The following is a 23,988-nucleotide window of genomic DNA, read 5'->3' as shown; positions in this document are numbered from 1 at the left end:
CCTCAATCACAAGGAGTCTCAAAGGGCTGGACAGATTATTGCAAACTACAGACTATTATGACACCATCCCCTGATATAAAACCTACATGAGGGTAAGGAAAAACTCAAAAACCTCAAGTCAAGTCATGTTTATTTGTTTGGCCCTTAATCACAAGGAGTCTCAAAGAGCAGCAGAGATCAGAGACTATTATGGCACCATCCCATGATCTAAACCCGACATGAGGGCAAGGAAAAACTCAAAAACTTCAAGTCAAGTCATGTTTATTTGTGACGCTCTTAAACACAAGAAGTGTCAAAGAGCAGCAGAGATCAAAGAATATTATCACACCATCCCATGATCTAAAACCTACATGAGGGAAGGGAAAAACTCAAAAACCCCAAGTCATGTTCATTTGTGACGCCCTTAATCACATGGAGTCTCAAAGAGCAGCAGAGATCAAAGACTATTATTACACCTTCCCATGATCTAAAACCTACATGAGGGCAAGGGAAAACTCAAAAAACTCAAGTCAAATCATGTTTATTTGTTTGGCCCTTAATCACAAGGAGTCTCAAAGAGCAGCAGAGATCAGAGACTATTATTACACCATCCCATGATCTAAAACCGACAGGAGGGCAAGGAAAAACTCAAAAACCCCAAGTCAAGTCATGTTTATTTGTTTGGCCCTTAATCACAAGGAGTCTCAAAGAGCAGCAGAGATCACAGACTGTTATTACACCATCCCATGATCTAAACCCGACATGAGGGCCAGGAAAAACCTCAAGTCATGTTTTTTTGTTTGACCCTTAATCACAAGGAGTCTCAAAGAGCAGCAGAGATCACAGACTATTATGACACCATCCCATGATCTAAACCCGACATGAGGGCAAGGAAAACCTCAAAAACCCCAAGTCAAGTCATGTTTATTTGTTTGGCCCTTAATCACAAGGAGTCTCAAAGAGCAGCAGAGATCAAAGACTATTATTACACCATCCCATGATCTAAAACCGACATGAGGGCAAGGAAAAAACTCAAAAACCTCAAGTCATGGTTATTTGTAAAGCCCTTAATCACAAGGAGTCTCAAAGAGCAGAAGAGATCAGAGACCATTATTACACCATCCCATGATCTAAAACCGACATGAGGGCAAGGAAAAACCCAAAAACATCAACATGAGGAAAACGAAGAATAGTCAAGTCATGTTTATTCGTGACACCCTTAATCACAAGGAGTCTCAAAGAGCAGCAGAGATCAGAGACTATTATGACACCATCCCATGATCTAAACCCGACATGAGGGCAAGGAAGGAGTCAAGATGGCGGCGCGCGCGGGTGCAGCGGCTTCAGGCTCTCCAGTTCGTCTTTTTGTTTTTAGTGGTTTTTTTATCCCTCATATTTTCCCTTTGACTCCTCCATCGTTCACAAAATGAGTGAATTTGAGCTGCGGATCGCCACCAACAGCTTCGTCCGGAATTGCAGTATTTCTGTCATCACGGAGTCTTGGCTTCCCCGTCGCCGCAGTCCAACTAGCAGGACGCACGCTACACCGGCACTACCGAGACGGAGACTCCGGTAAAAACAAGGGGTGGGGGACTATGCGCTGCATTTACAGCAGAATCATTGACACACACTGCTCACCCGATATAGAGTCTCTAGCAGTATCGTGTAGACCCTTCTATCTACAGCAGGGGTGTCAAACTCATTTGAACTCGGAGGCCACACGATAAACAAACATTCTGTCGGGGGCCGGACTAGTAGATTAAAGAGAAAGAAAAAGAGATAGAGGAATAAGAGAAAGAGGGAGGGACAAAGAAAGAAAAAGAGAGAGAGGGAAAGAGCGTGTGAAACAAAATATAAAGAGTTGTGAGAGAGGGGGAAAAGAAAGGGAGAGGAAGAAAGAATTCCAAAGAGAAATAGAAAGACAGAAGGAGAGAAAAGAGAAAAGAAAGCGCAAAGGGTATGAAGAGAGAAAGAGAAAAGAGAGAAAGGGAAAAAAGGAAGTTAGAGCAAAAGAGGTTAAAAGACACAGAGAGAGAAAGAGACAAAGGGCAACAAAGGAAAAGAAAAAGAGAAACAGAGAGTGAAAGAGTCAGAGACAGAGAATGGGAGAAAAGGGGTGGAGAAGAGAGAGAGAGAGAGAGAGAGAGAGAGAGAAAGAAATAAGAGAAAGAGGGAGGAAAAAGGAGAGAGGGCGGGACAAAGAAAGAAAAAGAGAGAGGGAGAGAGCGTGTGAAACAAAAGATAAAAAGTTGTGAGAGAGGGGGAAAAGAAAGGGAGAGGAAGAAAGAATTCCAAAGAGAAATAGAAAGACAGAAGGAGAGAAAAGAGAAAAGAAAGCGCAAAGGGTATGAAGAGAGAAAGAGAAAAGAGAGAAAGGGAAAAAAGGAAGTTAGAGCAAAAGAGGTTAAAAGACACACAGAGAGAGAAAGAGACAAAGGGCAACAAAGGAAGAGAAAAAGAGAGACACAGAGAGTGAAAGAGATGGAGACAGAGTGGGAGAAAAGGGGTGGAAAAGAAAGAGAGAGAGAGAAATAAATACAAGTACAGTGTCTTTGTGAGAGGCACCTGGCTTTCAAGTTGACATATTTCAACCTACAGCTTGTTTTTCTCTTGCGCTTCTCTGAGTGTTGTCTCGCGGGCCGGATTCAATCCCTTAGCGGGCCTGATCTGGCCCGCGGGCCGCCTGTTTGACACCTGTGATCTACCGAGAGAGCTAACTGTGGTCATTGTGATTGCTGTTTACGTTCCACCGGATGCTAACGTTAGCATAGCGCTAAATCTCCTGCTCGCAGCTTGCACACCCCGACGGAGCTTTTATCGTCGCCGGCGACTTTTATCAGGCATGATTAAGGACTGTACTTCCCAAATTCATTCAATACGTGGACTGTGCAACCAGGGGGGGGAAAAACACAGGACCGCGTATACAGTAACATCAAAGATGCGTACAGAGCTCCCCCCCTCCCCCACCTAGCTGGATCCGGCCATCTCTGTCTGTCCCTCACCCCCCTCCGGAGAAAAACTAAGCCTGCAACAAGGACAATACAAACATCTTCTTTGTTCCTTTATCTTCTTTGTTTTCTTCTATCCTCACTGTAAAATGTGAAACTGGAGTGCCATATTCTATTCTACTCACTTTTGTCACCGGAAGTTTAGCTACTCATGGCTATGCTTTGAGTTTCTTTTAGGGGGAAAATGAATTAAATCTGATGTATAAGCTTGACACAGACAGGGTTGGGTAGGGTTACTTTAACTGGATTACTTTCAATGACTTTTGGATTACTCCAATACCAAATATGCTCATAAAAGACAAAAGAAACTAAATAGGAATAAAATGACTCCATTTTGTGCAGGCTTGGGGAGTAACGGAATACATGGAACATCAAAAAGCTGTTTGGATTGATTTTCATTTTGTTTCTGTCGCATTTGATGTTCGTTTTGCCGGAGATCAAAGAGATCAAAGCCAGGAGAGAGAGCTTACCACATGTTGTGAGTCATCATTTTATTCATATTGAGTTTCTTTTGACTTTTATTAGCATATTTGCTATTGGAGTCATCCAAAAGTCATTGAAAGTAATCCAGTTAAAGTAACCCTACCCAACCCTTGTTATAGAGATAGATAGATAGATAGATAGATATAGATATGTATAGATACATAGAAAGTTATAGAGATAGATAGATAGATAGATAGATATGTATAGATACATAGAAAGTTATAGAGATAGATAGATAGATATGTATAGCTACATAGAAAGTTATAGAGATAGATAGATATGCATAAATACATAGAAAGTTATAGAGATAGATGGATAGATAGATAGATAGATAGATATGTATAGATACATAGAAAGTTATAGAGATAGATAGATAGATATGTATAGCTACATAGAAAGTTATAGAGATAAAGAGATAGATAGATAGATAGATAGATAGATAGATAGATAGATAGATAGATAGATATAGATATGTATAGATACATAGAAAGTTATAGAGATAGATAGATAGATAGATAGATAGATAGATATGTATAGATACATAGAAAGTTATAGAGATAGATAGATAGATATGTATAGCTACATAGAAAGTTATAGAGATAGATAGATATGCATAGATACATAGAAAGTTATAGAGATAGATTGATAGATAGATAGATAGAATAGATAGATAGATATGTATAGATACATAGAAAGTTATAGAGATAGATAGATAGATATGTATAGCTACATAGAAAGTTATAGAGATATAGAGATATAGAGATAGATAGATAGATAGATAGATAGATAGATAGATAGATATGCATAGATACATAGAAAGTTATAGAGATAGATAGATGGATAGATAGATATGTATAGATACATAGAAAGTTATAGAGATAGATAGATAGATAGATAGATAGATAGATAGATGGATATGCATAGATACATAGAAAGTTATAGAGATAGATAGATAGATAGATAGATAGATAAATAGATAGATAGATAGATAGATAGATAGATAGATGGATATGCATAGATACATAGAAAGTTATAGAGATAGATAGATAGATAGATAGATAGATAGATAGATAGATAGATAGATAGATAGATAGATAGATAGATAGATAGATAGATAGATGTCTAGATGGATAGAAGGTTTTAGACAGGGTTTAGTTTCTTTTAGTTTCTTTTGTCTTTTATTAGCATATTTGGTATCGGAGTAATCCAAAAGTCATTGAAAGTAATCCAGTAAACCCTACCCAACCCTGGCCACAGACTACCTTTCATTGATTCCATTTTCAACTAAACATTCTCATTCAATTCTGACAAGAGTCAGACTCTCCAAATTAGAGCCTAGGCTTCTTGTTCTAGACATGGTACTTTGGCCCCTGGGTGGAGATTGTTGACATTATGACACCGCCCATGTTAGACTTTGTTGCCAAACACGAACCGAAAGGGGGAAGGGAATAAAACGGGAAAATCCATGCCCGATGAGACTCTGGGGGTTCTGTCCCGGTTTCCAAACATGGAGGGATTAACATGCGCTCGATAAACCAATGGAAAAAGCAGCTGTTCGCGCTCCCGTTTTGGTTTTTAATCAATGGCTTCCCGTGACGTGGAGTACCGTGTGTGGACTTTGTAGTTTGTTGTTTAGGATCGTTGGACACTGTTCGGGAGTGGCACAACTTCAAATTAAGGTTTGAATGGATTCCCTGGGTAGCACAGACGACCGTGAGGTTTCGTGTATTTCTTTTGGGTTACATTGGGTAATAGAGTCTATCCTGAACATGGTCCTTTTTTACGAAAAAGGGAGAAGAAAAATCAGAAAAGAAAAAAGATGAAAAAGAGGGGAAAAAAATAAAGAAAACAATGGGGAAAAGAAAAAGGGAATGAGAAAAAAATGACATAGAAAGAAAAAAAGGAAAACATGGAAAAAGAGAGAAAAAAGAAAAAAAGATGGGGAAAAGGAAAAAAAAGACAAAAAAGAAGAAAAGGAAAAGAGAAAAAAGAAATAAAAGACAAAGAAAAAAGAAGAGAAGATGAAAAAGAGAAAAAAAGGAAAAAAGATGGGGAAAAGGAAAAGGAAAAGGGAATGAGAAAAAAATGACATAGAAAGAAAAAAAGGAAAACATGGAAAAAGAGAGAAAAAAGAAAAAAAGATGGGGAAAAGGAAAAAAAAGACAAAAAAGAAGAAAAGGAAAAGAGAAAAAAGAAATAAAAGACAAAGAAAAAAGAAGAGAAGATGAAAAAGAGAAAAAAAGGAAAAAAGATGGGGAAAAGGAAAAGGAAAAGGGAAAAAAGAAAAAAAACACAAAGAAAGAAGAAAAGGAAAAGAGAAAAAAAAAGAAAAGAAGATGAAAAAGAGAAAAAAGAAAAAAACAACATAAGAAAAAGAAAAGGAAAGGTAAAAGGGAAAAAAGAAAAAAACAACATAAGAAAAAGAAAAGGAAAAGGAAATGGGAAAAAAAGAAAAAAACGACTTAAGAAAAAAAAGGAAAAGTGAAAAAAGAGAGAAAAAAAGAAAAAAAGGTGGGGGAAAAGGAAAGGGGAAAAAAGAAAAAAAACATGAAAGAAATAAGAAAAAGAAAAGGAAAAGTAAATGGGAAAAAAGAAAAAAACGACTTAAGAAAAAAAAGGAAAAGTGAAAAAAGAGAGAAAAAAAGAAAAAAAGCTGGGGGAAAAGGAAAGGGGGAAAAAGAAAAAAAACATGAAAGAAATAAGAAAAAGAAAAGATGAAAAACGAGAGCAAAAAGAAAAAAAAGGATGGAGAAAAGGAAAACAGGAAAAAGACAAAAAAGAAAAAGAAAGGAAAAGATGAGGAAAGAGATCAAAAAAGAAAAAAAAAAACTAGGCAAAAACAAGGAAAAATAGGAAAGGGTTTTTTTCAGAGTACCTGTAGCAGCACGATGGCCCCATCGCACTGAGGCTAATGTTATGTAAAACAAATGCAAATCCCTCTACGTCTAAGTATTTCAAATATATCTAGTTATGCATTTTTAATTTCTATTTTTGTGGGGCAGCACGGTGGCTGGCTAGTTAGCGTGCAGCTCCACAGTTCAGAGGTCCGGGGTTCAATTCCAGCTGCCGTGCGGAGTTTGCACATTCTCCCCGTGCTTGCGTGGGTTTCGAAAGGCTCCGCTTTCCGAATCGACTTTCGGCCATTTTGAGGTTTAGCTGCCGCGTCACCCACATCAACAGGGACGTCACCCTGCTTTTTTCCATTTTAGCCTTTTGTTACATTTTGATGGCTAGAAAGCCGTCCCCGCCTCCTGACACTAAAACACACTATTAAAGCACTCGTCAGGCTACGGCTAATTCGATTAAGACGGGAAGCACGGCATTGTGGGATCTGTAGTCTGAGAATTATCGGAGCTTCGTAGAGCCGGGCCGTTATAGCAGTATATAAAATGATTTCACAGGGCCGGATGTGGCCTGCGGGCTGCGGGTTTAACACCCCTGTTTTACACTCTGACTCTGTTGAAATTGATGTCCGGCTCTGTGAGGGCGAGAGACCCTCTTCCAAGTTGATTCTGGGACTTAGAAGGGTCCGACCTCAGGAAAGACCCTAACCCTCCTGTGTTTTTCAGAGCTGAGTCACAAGCTTCCTTTTGGCTCCACTTCCTTCCCAAACGCGGCACACGGGCCGAAATGAGACACGGGCCGGCTTTCATGAACTCGGGAACACTACAAGCTCAGCCCTGTTACCGTCGAACTATAACACAGGAAATGCGGAAGAATTATGTGAGGTCTTTTACCCGAAATCTGTTTCTACAAAGTAATTGTGACGAATGTAATTTGGAGAGTTGCGGGAGGGGCCGCTTGATGATGATAATGACAGCAGGGAAGGGAAAAAAAGAAAATAAAGAAAAAAAGGAACAAAAAGGAAAAAAAAGAAAAAAGAAAACAGGGAAAAAAAGGAAAGAAAAAGGTGATTGTGATAATTATGATGATAATGACGTGACTGCATCCACGAGTTATATGAGACAGAAAAAAAAGAAAGAAAAGGGAAGGGGAAAAAGAAAAAAATGACAAAGAAAGAAGAAAAGCAAAAGATGAAAAAAAAGAGAAAAAAGAACAAAAGATGTGGAATAGGAAAAGGGAAAAAAGAAAAAAAAAGAAGAAAAAGAAAAGGAAAAGATGAAAATAGAGAGAAAAAAAGAAAAAAAAGATGGGGGAAAAGGAAAGGGGGAAACGGGGACAAAAATAGAAGAAAAAGAAAAGGAAAAGATGAAAATAGAGAGAAAAAAAGATGGGGGAAAAGGAAAGGGGGAAACGGCGACAAAAATAGAAGAAAAAGAAAGGGAAGAGATGAAAAAAGAGAGAAAATAGAAAAAAAAGAGGGGGGAAAGGAAAGGGGGCAAAGGGGACAAAAATAGAAGAAAAAGAAAAGAAAAAGATGAAAAAAGAGAGAAAAAAGAAAAATAGTGGGGGAAAAGGAAAGGGGAAAGAAGAAAAAACGACAGAGAGAGAAGAAAAAGAAAAGATGAAAGAAGAGAGCAAAAAGAAAAAAAAGATGGGGAAAAGGAAAAAGAAAAAAACACAGAAAAAGAAAAAGAAAGGAAAAGATGAGGAAAGAGAGAAAAAAAGAAGAAAAAAAGCTCAGCAAAAACAAGGAAAAATAGGAAAGGGGTCTAAAATGTTCATCATAGGTGCACGTCCACGATGAGAGATAAACTAAAAAGAAAAATCCCCAAACCTCTCCCTTCTTGACGGTCATGGAGTGCCTCCGAGGGGTGATCTCTTCGTTGATACTGGAGAGGAAGTTCTGGGAGATGCGCAGGGCCTCCTGCAGCAGCGGGTAGTCGGGGTGGGCCCCGGGGGTGTGCTTCACCAGGTCCTGAAGGGGGAGACAGAGAGGGGGGGGGGGTCAGCCTCCAAAATGGCCGCCACCCGGCATCCGCCCGGAGAGTGTCCGCTCACGTGCAGGACCAGGGTGCCGCGGGTCACTCGATCGATCGGCTTGTAGAGGAGCGCTGCCGGGAGAGAGAGAGAGAGAGAGAGCCCGACGTGGGTTAAAGGGAAACAACGAGAGAGAGAGAGAGAGAGAGAGAGAGAGAGAGAGAGAGAGAGAGAGAGAGAGAGAGAGAGAGAGAAAAAGAAAGGAGGAGGAGACAGAAATGGGAAAAGAGAGATAGGAGAGAGAGAGAGAGAGAGAGAGAAAGAAAAAGAAAGAGAGAGAAAGAAACACTGTGAGAGAGAGAGAGAGAGAAAAAAGAGAGAAGAAAGAGAGAAGCAAATTGGGGGAGGCAAAGAGAGAGAGAAAGAGAGATAGAAAGGAGGGGGGGAGAAAAAGGCAAAGAGAAATAAGAAAGAGAGAGAGAATGAGAGAGGAGAGAGAGAGAGAGAAAAAGAAAGGAGGAGGAGAGAGAAATGGGCAAAGAGAGATAGGAGAGAGAGAGATAGAGAGAGAAATGGGCAAAGAGAGATAGGAGAGAGAGAGATAGAGAGAGAAAGAAAAAGAAAGAGAGAGAAAGAAACAGTGAGAGAGAGAGAGAGAGAGAGAGAGAGAGAGAGAGAGAGAGAGAAATGAGAGAAGAAAGAGAGAAGCAAATTGGGGGAGGCAAAGAGAGAGAGAAAGAGAAAGAGAGAGAGAGAGAGAGAGAGAGGAGAGAGAGAGAGAGAGAGAGGAGAGAGAAATAGCCAAAACGAGATAAGAGAGAGCGAGAGAAGGAAAAGGAAAGAGAGAGAAAGAAAAAGTGAGAGAAGAGAGAGGGTAAGAGAGAGAGAAAAATGAGAGAAGAGAGAAGCAAATTGGGGGAGGCAAGAGAGAGAGAGAGAGAGAGAGAGAGAGAGAGAGAGAAAATGAGAGAAGAAAGAGAGAAGCAAATTGGGGAAGGCAAAGAGAGAAAGAAAGAGAGATAGAAAGGAGGGGGGGAGAAAAAGGCAAAGAGAAATAAGAAAGAGAGAGAGAGAGTGAGAGGAGAGAGAGGAAAAAAAGAGTGAAGAAGAAAGAGAAGGAGATTAAGGAAAAATAGAGAGAGGGAATAAAGAAAGAGAGAGAGAGAGAGTGTGTGAAAGAAACGAGTGGGAAAGAGAAAGGGGCAAAGAGAGATAAGAAAGAGAGAGAAAGAAACAGTGAGACAAGAGAGGGGGAAGGAGAGAAAGAGAGAGAAGGGAGAAGAAAGAGAGAAAGAAATGGGGGAAGGCAAAAGAGACAGAGATAGAGAGGAAAAAAGGGAGGGAAAAGGAAAAAAGAAAGAGAGAAAGAGTGGGAGAGTGGTAAAGGGAGAGAGAGAGAGAGAGAGAGAGAGAGAGAGAGAGAGAGAAAAGGAAATGGGGGGAGGTAAAGAGCTAAATAGAGAGAGAGAGAGAGAGAGAAAGAAAGAAAGGAGGAGGAGAGAGAAATGGGCAAAGAAAGATAGGAGAGAGAGAAAGAAAAAGAAAGAGAGAAACAAACAATGAAACAAGAGAGAGAAGAGAGAAGAAAGAGAGAAGGAAATGAAGGAAGGCAAAGAGAGACAGAGATAGAAAGGAAGAAAAGAGGTGAAGGGAGAAAGGGGCAAAGAGAGATATGAGAGAGAGAGAGAGAGAGAGAGAGCACGACGTGGGTTCGGGGGCTCACACGTGTGGATTAAAGGGAAAGAACAAGAGAGAGAGAGGGAGAGAGAAAGAGAGAAAGAAAGGGGGAGAGAGAAATGGGCGAAGAGAGATAAGAGAGAAAGAGAAAGAAAAAAAAGAGAAAAGTGAAAGAAGAGAGAGGGAAAGAGAGAGAGAGAAAAATGAGAGAAGAAAGAGAGAAGCAAATGGGGGGAGGGAAAGAGAGACAGAGAAAGAGAGATAGAAAGGAGGTGTGGAGAAAAAGGCAAAGAGAAAAAAGAAAGAGTGAGAGAAGAGAGAGGGAAAATGAGAGAGAAAAAAGAAAGGAGTGAAAAAGAAAGAGAATGAGATGAAGGAAAATAGAGAGAGGGAATAAAGAGAGAGAGAGACAAAAGAGAAAAGCGAGACATAAAGAGAGAAAAGAGTGAGAGAAGAGAGAGGAGCAAAAGAGAAAAACAAGAAAAATAAATCAAGAGAGAAACAAAGAAAGAAAAAACAGAGGAAGAAAGAGAGACAAGGAAAGACACAGAAAGAGAGAAAGAGAGACAAAAAACGAAAAAATAGAGCAAAAAGAGAACGAGACAAAGTAATGTTTAGAGAGAGGGAGATAAAGAGAAAGAAAAAGAATGACACAGGAGAGAAGGTAAAAGAGAAAAAGAAGAGAAAGAAAGCAAGAAAGAGAGAAAGAAGGAAAACACAGAGAAAGACAGAGGTAAGGGAAGACAGAGAGAGAGAAGAGAGAAAGAGAGAGACAAAGAAAAAAATCTAGAGAGAGAAAGAATAAGAAAGAGGGACAAAGAGAAGCAAAACTTCCCTCAATACTCACTTTCCAGGGATTTCTTGTCCGATTCTTTGCCGTCCTTTGCGCCTTTCACCTTGAGGTTCTGTCAACAAGAGATAATTGTCCCGTTAACAAAGAGCCTCAAAGCCCCGCGCAATCAAAACAAGTTTTGTAGCTCCTTGTGCTGGGAGCATCCTTTAAAAAAACTGCCGAGTCATCCTGCTGGATTCCCATTGGTTACCACGTACCTGGGATATTTGGGCGAACTGCGTGTTGGCCTGGCAACATTTGTCCAAGGTCGCCACGGCAACCTTATAGTTATCCACGAAGGCCCTGTAAACGCCCAGCCGGCTGGCCTGCGGGAGAAAGGGGGGAAGTTATTTCTTCTTTTTTTGAGAAAAAAAGAGAAAAAAGAAAAAGAAAGAAGGAATATATTCATACGGAGTCGGGAGACTTTTGGTTTTTAAAGCACGGGTGTCAAACGTGCGGCAACGCGGGCCGGATCGGTCCCGCTGAGGTTTGCCATTCGGCCCCTCTTTTTCTTAATGATCTCTCTATATATCTCTTTTCTTCTTTTTTTTTCACTTTTTCTACTCTCTTCTCTTTTTGTGTCTCTTTTTTAAAACTCTTTCTCTTGTTTTCTCTTTCTTCCTCTTTTCTCTCTCTTTTTCCCCAGCTACTCTCACTAGCGACTCTCTCTGTCTTTTCTCTCTTTCTATATCCCTCCATCTCTCTCTCTTTCTTATTTCTCTTTGCCTTTTTCTCCCCCCTCCTTTCTATCTCTCTTTCTCTCTCTCTTTGCCTCCCCCAATTTACTTCTCTCTTTCTTCTCTCATTTCTCTCTCTCTCTCTCTCTCTCTCTCTCTCTCTCTCTCTCTCTCTCTCTCTCTCACTGTTTCTTTCTCTCTCTTTCTTTTTCTCTCTTTCTTTTTTCCTTTCTCAATATATCTGTATGTCATTGTTCTCTCTTTTTCTGCCTTAAGCTCTAGTAGTTTTTCTCTCTTTTGCTTGATCTCTCTTTCTTTCTATACGTCTTACTATTTTTATCTCTGTTTTGCACTCTTTTTTCTTATCCATCTCTTTTTCTCCCTATCTCTTTTTTTCTCTTTCTCTTGCTTTTTGATTAGCTCTCTCTTTTACTCTCTCTCTCTCTGTTCTCACATTCTCCTGTTCTTTTTATTTTCTGTCTGCCTTTCTCTTTTCCTCATATTCTTTCCGTCTTTCTTATTATCTTTCTCTCATTTCTTTCCTTCTCTCTTTCACTCTATCTTTCTTTATGTACCTCTCTTTTTTGTTCAGTCTTTTGCTCTCTCTTTTGCACTACTTTTTCTAATCTATCTCTTGTTCTCTCTCTCTCTCTCTCTCTCTCTCCCTTCCTCTGTTTTGTTCTCTCTCTCTCTTTGTTCGTTCTCTCTGCTCTCTACCTTTCTCTGTTCTCACTTTCTCCTGTTCTCTCTTTTTTATTTTCTATCTGCCTTTCTCTTTTCCTCGTTTTCTTTCCGTCTTTCTTTCTCACTTTCTTATTGTCTTTCTCTCATTTATTTCCTTCTCTCTTTCACTCTATCTGTCTTCTTTTATATGCCTCTCTTTTTTATTCAGTCTTTTGCTCTCTCTTTTGCACTACTTTTTCTAATCTATCTCTTATTCTCTCTCTCTCTCTCTCTCTCCCTTCCTCTGTTTTGTTCTCTCTCTCTCTTTGTTCGTTCTCTCTGCTCTCTACCTTTCTCTGTTTTCACTTTCTCCTGTTCTCTCTTTTTTATTTTCTATCTGCCTTTCTCTTTTCCTCGTTTTCTTTCCGTCTTTCTTTCTCACTTTCTTATTGTCTTTCTCTCATTTCTTTCTTTTTCTCTTTCACTCTATCTTTCTTTCTTTATATACCTCTCTATTTTATTCAGTCTTTTGCTCTCTCTTTTGCACTCTTTTTTCTTATCTCTCTCGTTCTCTCTCTCTACCTCCTTCTCTTTGGTTCTCTCTCTCTCTCTTTTGTTCTATCTCTCTGCTCTCTAACTTTCTCTGTTCTCACTGTCTCCTGCTCTCTCTTTCTTATTTTCTGTCTGCCTTCCTCTCTTCCTCATATTCTTTCTGTCTTTCTTGGTCTCTTTCTTGTGTTATTTCTGTCTGTCTTTCTCTTTTCCTTATATTAATTCTGTCTTTCTTTCTCTCTTTCTTTCTTTCTCTGGCTTTCGCTCTTTCTCTTTTGTTCTCTCTCTCCTTTTCATTCAGTCTTTTGCTATCTATTTTGCACGCTTGTTTTCTCTCTCTCTCTTTTGTTTTCTTTCTCTTTCTCTCTCTCTTTTGTTCTCTCTATCTCTTTTTGTTGTTTGTCCCTGCTCTCTAACTTTCTCTGTCCTCACTTTCTCTTGTTCTCTCTCTTATTTTCTGTCTCTCTTTCTCTCTTTCAAGAGAAGCTTGACCAGCCCGACTTAATGATTGACATTTTAGGCCAGGTATCGACTAGAAGGTTGAATAAAGCATTCAAGCTAGCTTTTTAGCTATGTAGCCATTTAGCTAAGTTGCGATTTTTAAAATTACTATGATAACGGGTTTGGCACAGCTTATCAGTGAGTATCAAGCCTCTGGGAATAAACTAATTTCATGACAGAGGTCACGGGCCGGTGAAAAATGGAATCACGGGCCGTCACCGGCCCCCGAGCCGGATTTAGGACCTGACAACCGAGATCCTACCAGTCTCTGGAAGAGATCTCCGACACACTGCTGGTAACTCCATTCTTGGACGTGAGGAAGCAAGGCGTGGTAGAAGTCTTTGTGGATCTCGTAAAGTTCTGGAACTTTGAAGAAAATGGTTTCGATCTGCTGGACGCTCAGCATAGGTTGGGAGGTCGTGGCGGCTGCCCGTAAAGGCTTCATAGGCTGAAGAACAAATGTCATATATAGTTTGTCCTGTTTTGATATCAATCCTGTCCGTCCCGTTGTTTAATATCGGTTTCCAGTTTCGTTCCCGTCTAGTTTGTCCTGTTTAATGTCGATATCCCGTTTTGATATCAATCCTGACTGTCCCGTTGTTTAATATCGGTTTCCAGTTTCGTTCCCGTCTAATTTGTCCTATTTAATTTCGATACCCTGTTTTGGTATAAATCTAGTCTGTCCCGTTGTTTAATATCGGTTTCCAGTTTCGTTCCCGTCTAGTTTGTCCTGTTTTATTTCCATATCCTGTTTTGATATAAATCCTGACTGTCCCGTTGTATAATATCAGTTTCCAGTTTCGTTCCCGTCTAGTTTGTCCTGTTTTATTTCCATATCCTGTTTTGATATCAATCCTGTCCGTCCCGTTGTATAATATCTGTTTCCACTTTCGATCCCATCCAGTTTGTCCTGTTTAATGTCGATATCCTGTTTTCATATAAATCATGTCTGTCCCGTTGTTTAATATCGGTTTCCAGTTTCGTTCCCGTCTAATTTGTCCTGTTTAATTTCGATAACGTGTTTTGATATCAATCCTGTCTGTCCCGTTGTTTAATATCGGTTTCCACTTTCGTTCCTGTCTAATTTGTCCTGCTTAATTTCGATAACGTGTTTTGATATCAATCCTGTCTGTCCCGTTGTTTAATATCGGTTTCCAGTTTCGTTCCCGTCTAGTTTGTCCTGTTTTATTTCCATATCCCGTTTTGATATCAATCCTGTCTGTCCCGTTGTTTAATATTGGTTTCCAGTTTTGATCCCGTCCAGTTTGTCCTGTTTAATTTCGATATTCTGTTTTGATATAAACCCTGACTGTCCCGTTGTTTAATATCGTTTTCCAGTTTCGTTCCTGTCTAGTTTGTCCTGTTTAATTTCAATATCCCGTTTTGATATCAACCCTGACTGTCCCGTTGTTTAATATCGGTTTCCAGTTTCGTTCCCGTCTAATTTGTCCTGTTTAATTTCGATATCCCGTTTTGATATCAACCCTGACTGTCCCGTTGTTTAATATCGGTTTCCAGTTTCGTTCCCGTCTAATTTGTCCTGTTTAATTTCGATAACGTGTTTTGATATCAATCCTGTCTGTCCCGTTGTTTAATATCGGTTTCCAGTTTCGTTCCCGCCTAGTTTGTCCTGTTTAATTTTGATATCCTGTTTTGATATCAATCCTGTCTGTCCCGTTGTTTAATATCGGTTTCCAGTTTTGTTCCCGTCTAGTTTGTCCTGTTTATTTTCGATATCCTTTCTTGATATCAATCCTGTCTGTCACGCTGTTTAATATCAGTTTCCAGTTTCGTTCCCGTCTAGTTTGTCCTGTTTAATTTCGATACCCTGTTTTGGTATAAATCTAGTCTGTCCCGTTGTTTAATATCGGTTTCCAGTTTAGTTTCCGTCTAGTTTGTCCTGTTTAATTTCGATATCCCGTTTTTATATCATCCCTGACTGTCCCGTTGTATAATATCGGTTTCCAGTTTCGTTCCCGTCTAGTTTGTCCAGTTTTATTTCCATATCCTGTTTTGATATCAATCCTGTCTGTCCCGTTGTTTAATATCGGTTTCCAGTTTTGATCCCATCCAGTTTGTCCTGTTTAATTTCGATATCCTGTTTTGATATCAATCCTGACTGTCCCGTTGTTTAATATCGGTTTACAGTTTTGTTCCGTCTAGTTTGTCCTGTTTTATTTCCATGTCCTGTTTTGATATCACTCCTGACTGTCCCGTTGTTTAATATCAGTTTCCAGTTTCGTTCCCATCTAGTTTGTCCTGTTTAATTTCAATATTCTGTTTTGATATCAACCCTGTCTGTCCCGTTGTTTAATATCGGTTTCCAGTTTTGTTCCCGCCTAGTTTGTCCTGTTTGATTTCAGTATCCTGTTTTGATATCCATCCTGTCTGTCCCGTTGTTTAATATCGGTTTCCAGTTTCGTTCCCGTCTAATTTGTCCTGTTTAATTTCGATATCCTGTTTTGATATCAATCCTGAGTGTCCCGTTGTTTAATATCGGTTTCCAGTTTCGTTCCCGTCTAATTTGTCCTGTTTAATTTCGATAACGTGTTTTGATATCAATCCTGTCCGTCCCGTTGTTTAATATCGGTTTCCAGTTTCGTTCCCGTCTAATTTGTCCTATTTAATTTCGATACCCTGTTTTGGTATAAATCTAGTCTGTCCCGTTGTTTAATATCGGTTTCCAGTTTAAGTTTCCGTCTAGTTTGTCCTGTTTTATTTCCATATCCTGTTTTGATATCAATCCTGTCCGTCCCGTTGTTTAATATCGGTTTCCACTTTCGATCCCGTCTAGTTTGTCCTGTTTAATTTTGATATCCTGTTTCGATATCATTCCTGACTGTCCCGTTGTTTAATATCGGTTTCCAGTTTCATTCCCGTCTAGTTTGTCCTGTTTTATTTCCATGTCCTGTTTTGATATAAACCCTGACTGTCCTGTTGTTTGATATCGGTTTCCAGTTTTGTTCCCGTCTAGTTGGTCCTGTTTAATTTTGATATCCTGTTTAGATAGCAATCATGTCTGTCCCGTTGTCTAAAATCAGTTTCCAGTTTTGCTCCTGTCTAGTCTGTCCTGTTTAATTTCAATATCCTGTTTTAATATCAACCCTGACTGTCCCGTTATTTAATATTGCTTTCCAGTTTCGTTCCCGTCTAGTTTGTCCTGTTTTATTTCCATATCCCGTTTTGATATCAACCCTGTCCGTCCCGTTGTTTAATATTGGTTTCCAGTTTTGATCCCATCTGGTTTGTCCTGTTTAATTTCGATATCCTGTTTTGATATCAACCCTGACTGTCAAGTTGTTTAATATCAGTTTCCAGTTTCGTTCCCGTCTAGTTTGTTCTGTTTTATTTCCATATCCTGTTTTGATATCAATCCTGTCTGTCCCGTTGTTTAATATCGGTTTCCAGTTTCGATCCCAACCAGTTTGTCCTGTTTAATTTCGATATCCCATTTTGATATCAACCCTGACTGTCCCGTTATTTAATATCGCTTTCCAGTTTCGTTCCCGTCTAGTTTGTCCTGTTTAATTTCGATATCCTGTTTTGATATCAATCCTGTCTGTCCCGTTGTTTAATATCGGTTTCCAGTTTTGTTCCTGTCTAGTTTGTCCTGTTTTATTTCCATATCCTGTTTTGATATCAATCCTGTCTGTCCCGTTGTTTAATATCGGTTTCCAGTTTCGTTCCCGTCTAATTTGTCCTATTTAATTTCGATACCCTGTTTTGATATCAACCCTGACTGTCAAGTTGTTTAATATCAGTTTCCAGTTTCGTTCCCGTCTAGTTTGTCCTATTTAATTTCAAGATCCTTTTTTGATACCAACCCTGCCTGTCCTGTTGTTTAACATCGGTTTCCAGTTTCGTTCTTGTCTAGTTTGTCCTGTTTAAATATCAATCCTGTCTGTCCCGTCCTGTCCGGTATCGACCCCATCTGTCCTATATCATCTCAGGCAATTGGAATCGATCCCGCCAGCCTCAGGCTTCCTATCATTCCACACCAGACCGCTGCCTAACGTGCATGACTCCCCATTTCCCGTAAAATCAAACGCTTGTGTGAGAAACGTCACGCGTTTGGGTCCTGATCCTGTTCCGTTTCATGACAATTTGAAACAATTGGTTGGAAACAATGTTACAGAATGATACCCCGAGCTGGACCGATACAATTTTGAAAGGTTAGCATGTTCAATTATTTGGACTAACCAGACAGGAACGCCACCACGTTCAAACCCAAAAAACAAACCACGGAGAACAAAAATTGAGACGTACTATCAAAAGTGCTTCGAGGTGGCTGAGGTAGGTCTCCTCGCTGGCCAGGATTCCAGTCAAAACCCATTTCCTCATCTCCACCTCCTTTTCCTGCTCCAGTTCCACCTGATAGGAACAAAACCAAATGTAAACAATCCTATTAGGAAAACAGCAGTCTCCTGTTATTACATGTGTCAAGAGTTATGAACTACAAATAGGATTCGAGATAGGAGTTTGAAATTCCACAGGGGGCCTAAGTCATACCCTTGTGGTATCTCTAAGACACGGGTGTCAAACAGGCGGCCCGCGGGCCAGATCAGGCCCGCTAAGGGATTGAATCTGGCCCGCCAGACAACACTCAGAGAAGAGCAAGAGAAAAACAAGCTGCAGGTTGAAACATGTCAACTTGATATTGCCCAAGACAGGTGCCTCGAACAAAGACACTGTACTTGTATTTCTCTCTCTCTCTCTCTCTCTCTCTCTCTCTCTCTCTCTCTCTCTCTCTCTCTCTCTCTCTCTCTCTCTCTCTCTCTCTCTCTCTCTCTCTCTCTGTTTCTCACATTCTGTTTCTCACATTCTCTCTCTCTCTGTTTCTCACATTCTCTCTCTCTCTCTCACTCTGTTTTCACATTCTCTCTCTCTCTCACTCTGTTTCTCTCTCTCTCTCTCTCTCACTCTGTTTCTCTCTCTCTCTGTTTCTCACATTCTCTCTCTCTCTGTTTCTCACATTCTCTCTCTCTCTCTCTCTGTTTCTCACATTCTCTCTCTCTCTCTCTTTTTCTCACATTCTCTCTCTCTCTCTCTCTGTTTCTCACATTCTCTCTCTCTCTCTCTCTCTGTTTCTCACATTCTCTCTCTCTCTGTTTCTTACATTCTCTCTCTCTCTCTCTCTCTCTCTCTGTTTCTCACATTCTCTCTCTCTCTCTCTCTCTCTCTCTTTTCCATCCCTTTTCTCCCACTCGGTCTCTGTCTCTTTCACTCTCTGTGTCTCTTTTTCTCTTCTTTGTTGCTCTTTGTCTCTTTCTCTCTCTGTGTCTTTTAACCTCTTTTGCTCTAACTTCCTTTTCTCATTTTCTCTCTTTTCTTTTTCTCCCTCTCTCTGTCTCTCTCTCTTCTCCACCCCTTTTCTCCCACTCTCTGTCTCTGACTCTTTCACTCTCTGTTTCTCTTTTTCTCTTCCTTTGTTGCTCTGTCTTTTTCTCTCTCTGTGTCTTTTTAACTTCTTTTGCTCTAACTTTCTTTTTTCCTTTTCTCTCTTTTCTCTGTCTCTCTTCCTACCCTTCACGCTTTCTTTTCTCTTTTCTCTCCTTCTGTCTTTCTATTTCTCTTTGGATTTCTTTCTTCCTCTCCCTTTCTTTCCCCCTTTCTCATGACTTTTTATCTCTATTGTTTCTCACGCTCTCTCCCTCTCTCTCTTTTTCTTTCTTTGTCCTGCCCTCTCTCCTTTTTCCTCCCTCTTTCTCTTATTTCTTTCTCTCTCTTTTTCTTTCTCTTTAATCTACTCGTCCGGGCCCCGACAGAATGTTTGTTCTATCGTGTGGCCCCCGAGTTCGAATGACACCCCTGCTCTAAGAAGATAAACGTGTTTTTGGAGCAGGGTTTATTATTTCAACTGGTCCAAAAAAATCCTGCATCTTGGTGCAGGCGATCGCAACGGAGGTGAAGAAAAGATATCAGTTGTCAGGATGGGGAGGGTTGCTTTCAAAATGTCAGCCGATAGAGTTACTCGTTCGGAAAATTGTAATCGGGAACAAGTTCCGGATACTAAGATCAGTTTTTTGTAGTTAATAGGGACCAAAACAACCCGCGCAAAGTGAAAATACTAATATCTGCAACGCTTATCATCAGTAGGGTCACGGGAGTACTGGAGCCCATCCCAGCTATCTTCGGGCAGTGGGCAGGGGGACACCCTCAACTGGACAATTTGGACCGGCATGTATGTTTTTGGAATGTGGGAGGAAACCGCAGTGCCCGGAAGAAACCCAAGCAAGCACGGGGAGAACATGCAAACTCCACACAGGAGGTTCCATCTCATGATCTCAGAACTGTGCCGCGCAGGCGCTAACCACTGCGCCACCGTTATTCAGTAAAGCCTGTTTACCAACTGACAAAAATAAACGCTACATATTTTAAATGAGTCAATGTTTTTTTTCTTCTTCTTTTGAGCAACTACATTGAAGCCGAAAATCCAAATAACCGACCGAGAGAGCGAGAAATAGAACAAATTTAAAACAGGTCTTGTCTAAAATGACTCGTCGCAGCTCCCGTTTTAAATTAGTCAATATTTTCAGTTTTTGGGGGGCCTGACTTCATCAGAAATGGTCTGTCACGGTTGCCATGGCGCCCAATTGGCCCCGCCCATGTGGCGCCAACTGCGGCTCGTTGACAGATTGACTTTCCGTCTATTTAAGATCAGCACTCTCACTCTTCCTTTGTCAGTCCGTCAACGAACCTCTGCCCCTCAAGACGCGGGTTCTGACTTGGTCCTATTTCCTGTTGGTATTTCCTGTCCGGTATTGTTCCCGTTTATTTTGTCCTGTTTAATATCGGTCTCAAGTTTCATCCCCGTCTATTTTTGTTCCGTTTATTTTCAATCTCCAGTTTTTGTTACCGTTTAGTTTGTCCGGTTTAATTTCGATATCCAGTTTTAATATCAATATTGTCTGTCCTGTACTGTCTGGTATCGCTCCAGCTCTGTGATATCTGCTCGTGCAATTGGTATCGATCTCGTCAGCCGTCGGCTTCCCGTCATTCCACGCCAGACCGGCTGCCAAACATGCATGACTCCCCATTTCCCGTAAAAAAAAAAGGCTTGTTTGAGAAACGTCACGCATTTGGGTCCTGATCCTGTTCCGGTTCCTGACACACCCCTGATTTTTGTCTTTTTTGTCACAATCTGTCTGTTGCCATAGCACCCAATTGGCCCCGCCTGTGTGGCGCCAGCTGCGGCTTGTTGACAGATTGGCATCCCTTCTATTGAAGCTCAGTGCTTTCAATCACCCTTTGTCAGTCCGTCAACAAACCTCTTCCCCGCAAGACGTGGGTTTTGACTCTATCTGGTTCCCTGGCTGTGTTTCCTGTTTGATATTCTTCCCGTCTATTTTGTCTTGTTTAATATCGATCTCCAGTTTTGCTATCAATCCTGTCTGTCCTGTCCTGTCCAGTATCGCTCCATCTGTCCGATATCTGCTTGAGCAATTAGTATTGATCTCCTCGGCCTCTGACTTCCTATCATTCCACGCCAGATTGCTGCCTGACGTGCATGACTCCCCATATACCGTAAAATAAAAGGCTCTTGTGAGGAACGTCACGCATTTGGGTCCTGGTCCTGATCCTGTTCCGGTTCCTGACATACCCCTGATTTTTGTCTTTTTTGTCACAATCTGTCTGTTGCCATGGCACCCAATTGGCCCCGCCTGAGTGGCACCAGCTGCGGCTTGTTGACAGATCGGCATCCCTTCTATCGAAGCTCAGTGCTTTCACTCACCCTTTGTCAGTCCGTCAACGAACCTCTGCCCCGCAAGACGTGGGTTTTTACTCAGTCCAGTATCTGCTAGTGCTTCCTGTCCGGTATTGTTCCCGTCTATTTTGTCATGTTTAATTTCCATATCCAGTTTTGATATCAATCCTGTCTGTCCCGTCCTGTCCGGTATCGACCCCATCTTCTGCCTAACGATCACCAAATCACCGGCATTTGTGTTAACGTGCATGACTGCCCCATTTCCCGTAAAATAAAAGCTTGTGTGAGAAACGTCACGCATTTGGGTTCTCACCCTGTTCCGGTTCATGACAGTGTCAAAGTCTTATGTTCAGACGGGTATTCATCGCATGTACCAGACTGTACCCTGAAATGCTTACCGACAAGGTAGACTCCAAGGAACCGGAAGATTGCGTGTCACGACTGCATCGACCCTTGGAGCGGAGTTGTGGAGATGAGGAAGGAGAACCCGTGAAGGACAGAGTATCGGGACAAGATGGCTCTTCCGAATGTTCCAGGTCATAAGTAAAAGATGGAGGAGCTTCAACGTCTGTCGGAAACAAAAAGGCAGATGTGGGCCGTGTCAGAACGGAATTATTCATTCATTCATTTTCTGAAAAGCGTATCATCACCAAGGTCCCGGGGGGTGCCGGAGCCCACCCCAGCCGACATTGGCCAATGACCGAGGAGCATGTGTACTATTTCAATCGGCCTTGTTTATTGAAGCCATTTTCTTGGGATTAGTAATTCATATCAGAACTCAAAGAACTCAAAGTAATCATCAGTGTAGGACATTCTAGTATCCTTCAGAGAGAAAAAACATTTATGGTGGAGCACAATCAACACCTCGAGGCAAATTCGTTTACTGATTGCAGTAAAGAATAATTCATTTAAATCCCAACGACTTTCAAAATAAAAGCTAGAAAAATCCTGACACTAATAAGGATAAGCGATGCAGATAATGAGGGATGGATGGTGGGTTGGATCCCTTGACCACTAGTGTCGTAAGGGGCACAATTTTATGTGGTGTGTCTTGGGCAAGTGCAGCCTGGTGGTGCCCGTCCCTCTCCAGGCCCACATATGTTTCCAACCGGTCTCGCACCGGGGACCTTTCGTGTGTTAGGCAAATGTGCTAACCACTGCACTTACTTCATTTAAAAAAAAAAAAAAAAAAAAAAAAAACACAAAAAGAAAACTTGTTGCTATTGCTCATCTGTATTGTAGATAGATAGATAGATAGATACCATAGATACCATAGATACCATAGATAGATACAGTATATACCATAGATAGATACCATAGATACCATAGATACCACCGATACCATCGATAGATACCATAGATACCATCAATAGATACCATAGATACCATCGATAGATAGGTAGATAGATACCATAGATAGATAGATACCATAGAAACCATCGATAAATACCATATATACCATAGATACCATCAATAGATACCATCGATAGATAGATAGATACCATAGATACCATCGATAGATACCATAGATACCATTTATGGATACCATATATACCATAGATACCATAAATAGATACCATAGATACCATCGATAGATACCATATATACCATCAATAGATACCATAGATACCATCGATAGATACCATAGATACCATCGATAGATAGATATATACCATAGATAGATAGATGGATACCATATATACCATAGATACCATCAATAGATACCATACTGTAGATACCATCGATAGATAGATAGATAGATACCATAGATACCATAGATACCACAGATAGATGGATACCATAGATAGATAGATAGATACAGTATATACCATAGATAGATACCATGGATACCATAGATACCACCAATAGACACCATAGACAACATTGATAGAAACCATATATACCATCGATAGATACCATATATATATATACCATAGATACCATCGATATATACCATAGATACCATCGATAGATACTATAGATACCATCGATAGATACAATAGATACCATCGATAGATACCATCAATAGATAGATAGATGGATACCATAGATACCATAGATAGAAAGATAGATAGATACCATATATACCATCGATAGTTAGATAGCTACTTTATTCATCCCCGTAGGCAAATTTGCACTTCCAGCAGTATCCTTGTGTTGAAAAATAAAATAATAAAATAAAGATATAGAATACAAAAATACCCAATATATTGCTATAGAGTATTTAAAAATTGTTCCGGAAAATACACACTGTCATAAAAATAGGGTAAAATGCAAATGTTGGGGGTGGGGTTTAATGTGGGCTTTTACTCCCCCGGGTGGAGTTAAAGAGCCTCATGGCATGAGGAAGACATGAAGAAGAAGCAACTTAATCTGTGCTGTACGTTGTAATTGGAGCATGTGTGGTAGAGACCTGTGACCAGTAAGTTACAGTGACTGTATTGGTACAGTCCTTCATCACAGGGAGAGTCTCAAAGGGCTGCACAGGCCACAATGACACTGATGTAAAACCTCCAAGAGCAGTTCACGAAAACAGGAAAGCGAGGATTCCGGAAAGCGAGGGAGGACATATCTGAGTCACGGAAAGCAGGCGTATTTTACTCGGTGACATCTCCAGACAATATGTAACAAACGACCCCGACCAACCCCAAAAACAGGCAAAGACACATATTGACTTAGTGAGGAAAAAAAAGAGCAGTTCGGGCCAACCCCGAAAACACCGGGAAGTGCAGTGTGAAAGGCCACACCGTGTTCTAGCGAGATTATACATCAACTCTGCCGGTAGATGAATAACACATCCTCTGGAAAACCATTTCCTCTATCTCATGAAGGAACAGGGGACGTTCGAAAAATCAAAGACACACAAGAATTACACTGAGGAAGTTTCCTTGGAGCCCCGTTCGGGAACTTCAGCAATTCATCTTTGACATCAAAGCGGGAACTGGACGAGTGCTGAAGGAATAGCAAGCGTAAGGTATATAGATATTATCAGTCCGATGCTCAACGTTTTCACACAAGCTTTATTTTACGGGAACGGGGCGGTCATGCGCGGGAAAACAGGAAGCCAAGAGAAAACAAGATCGAAACCGG

The 23,988-nt window shown here is 40.6% G+C and overlaps 1 protein-coding gene across 1 annotated transcript in view; it reads right to left on the bottom strand.

Moving 5' to 3' along the window:
- Nucleotides 1–23,988, bottom strand: part of LOC148366485 (breakpoint cluster region protein-like) — an 88,177-nt gene that overhangs the window by 30,755 nt on the left and 33,434 nt on the right. Inside the window, exons 2-8 of the mRNA XM_088336939.1 lie at nucleotides 21,297–21,466; nucleotides 17,460–17,564; nucleotides 13,456–13,641; nucleotides 11,019–11,126; nucleotides 10,816–10,873; nucleotides 8,373–8,425; nucleotides 8,149–8,289 (exon numbers count right to left, since the gene is read on the bottom strand). Of these exons, the coding sequence (XP_088193065.1) occupies nucleotides 8,149–8,289; nucleotides 8,373–8,425; nucleotides 10,816–10,873; nucleotides 11,019–11,126; nucleotides 13,456–13,641; nucleotides 17,460–17,564; nucleotides 21,297–21,466 (821 nt within the window). The remainder of the gene's footprint in view (nucleotides 1–8,148; nucleotides 8,290–8,372; nucleotides 8,426–10,815; nucleotides 10,874–11,018; nucleotides 11,127–13,455; nucleotides 13,642–17,459; nucleotides 17,565–21,296; nucleotides 21,467–23,988) is intronic.

This window comes from Urocampus carinirostris, chromosome 5, assembly GCF_059441175.1.
Source record: "Urocampus carinirostris isolate Australia breed hairy pipefish chromosome 5, RoL_Ucar_1.0, whole genome shotgun sequence".
NCBI lineage: Eukaryota > Metazoa > Chordata > Actinopteri > Syngnathiformes > Syngnathidae > Urocampus > Urocampus carinirostris.
Note: the sequence above shows the minus strand (reverse complement) of the source record. Positions and strands in the feature narration are given on the sequence as shown.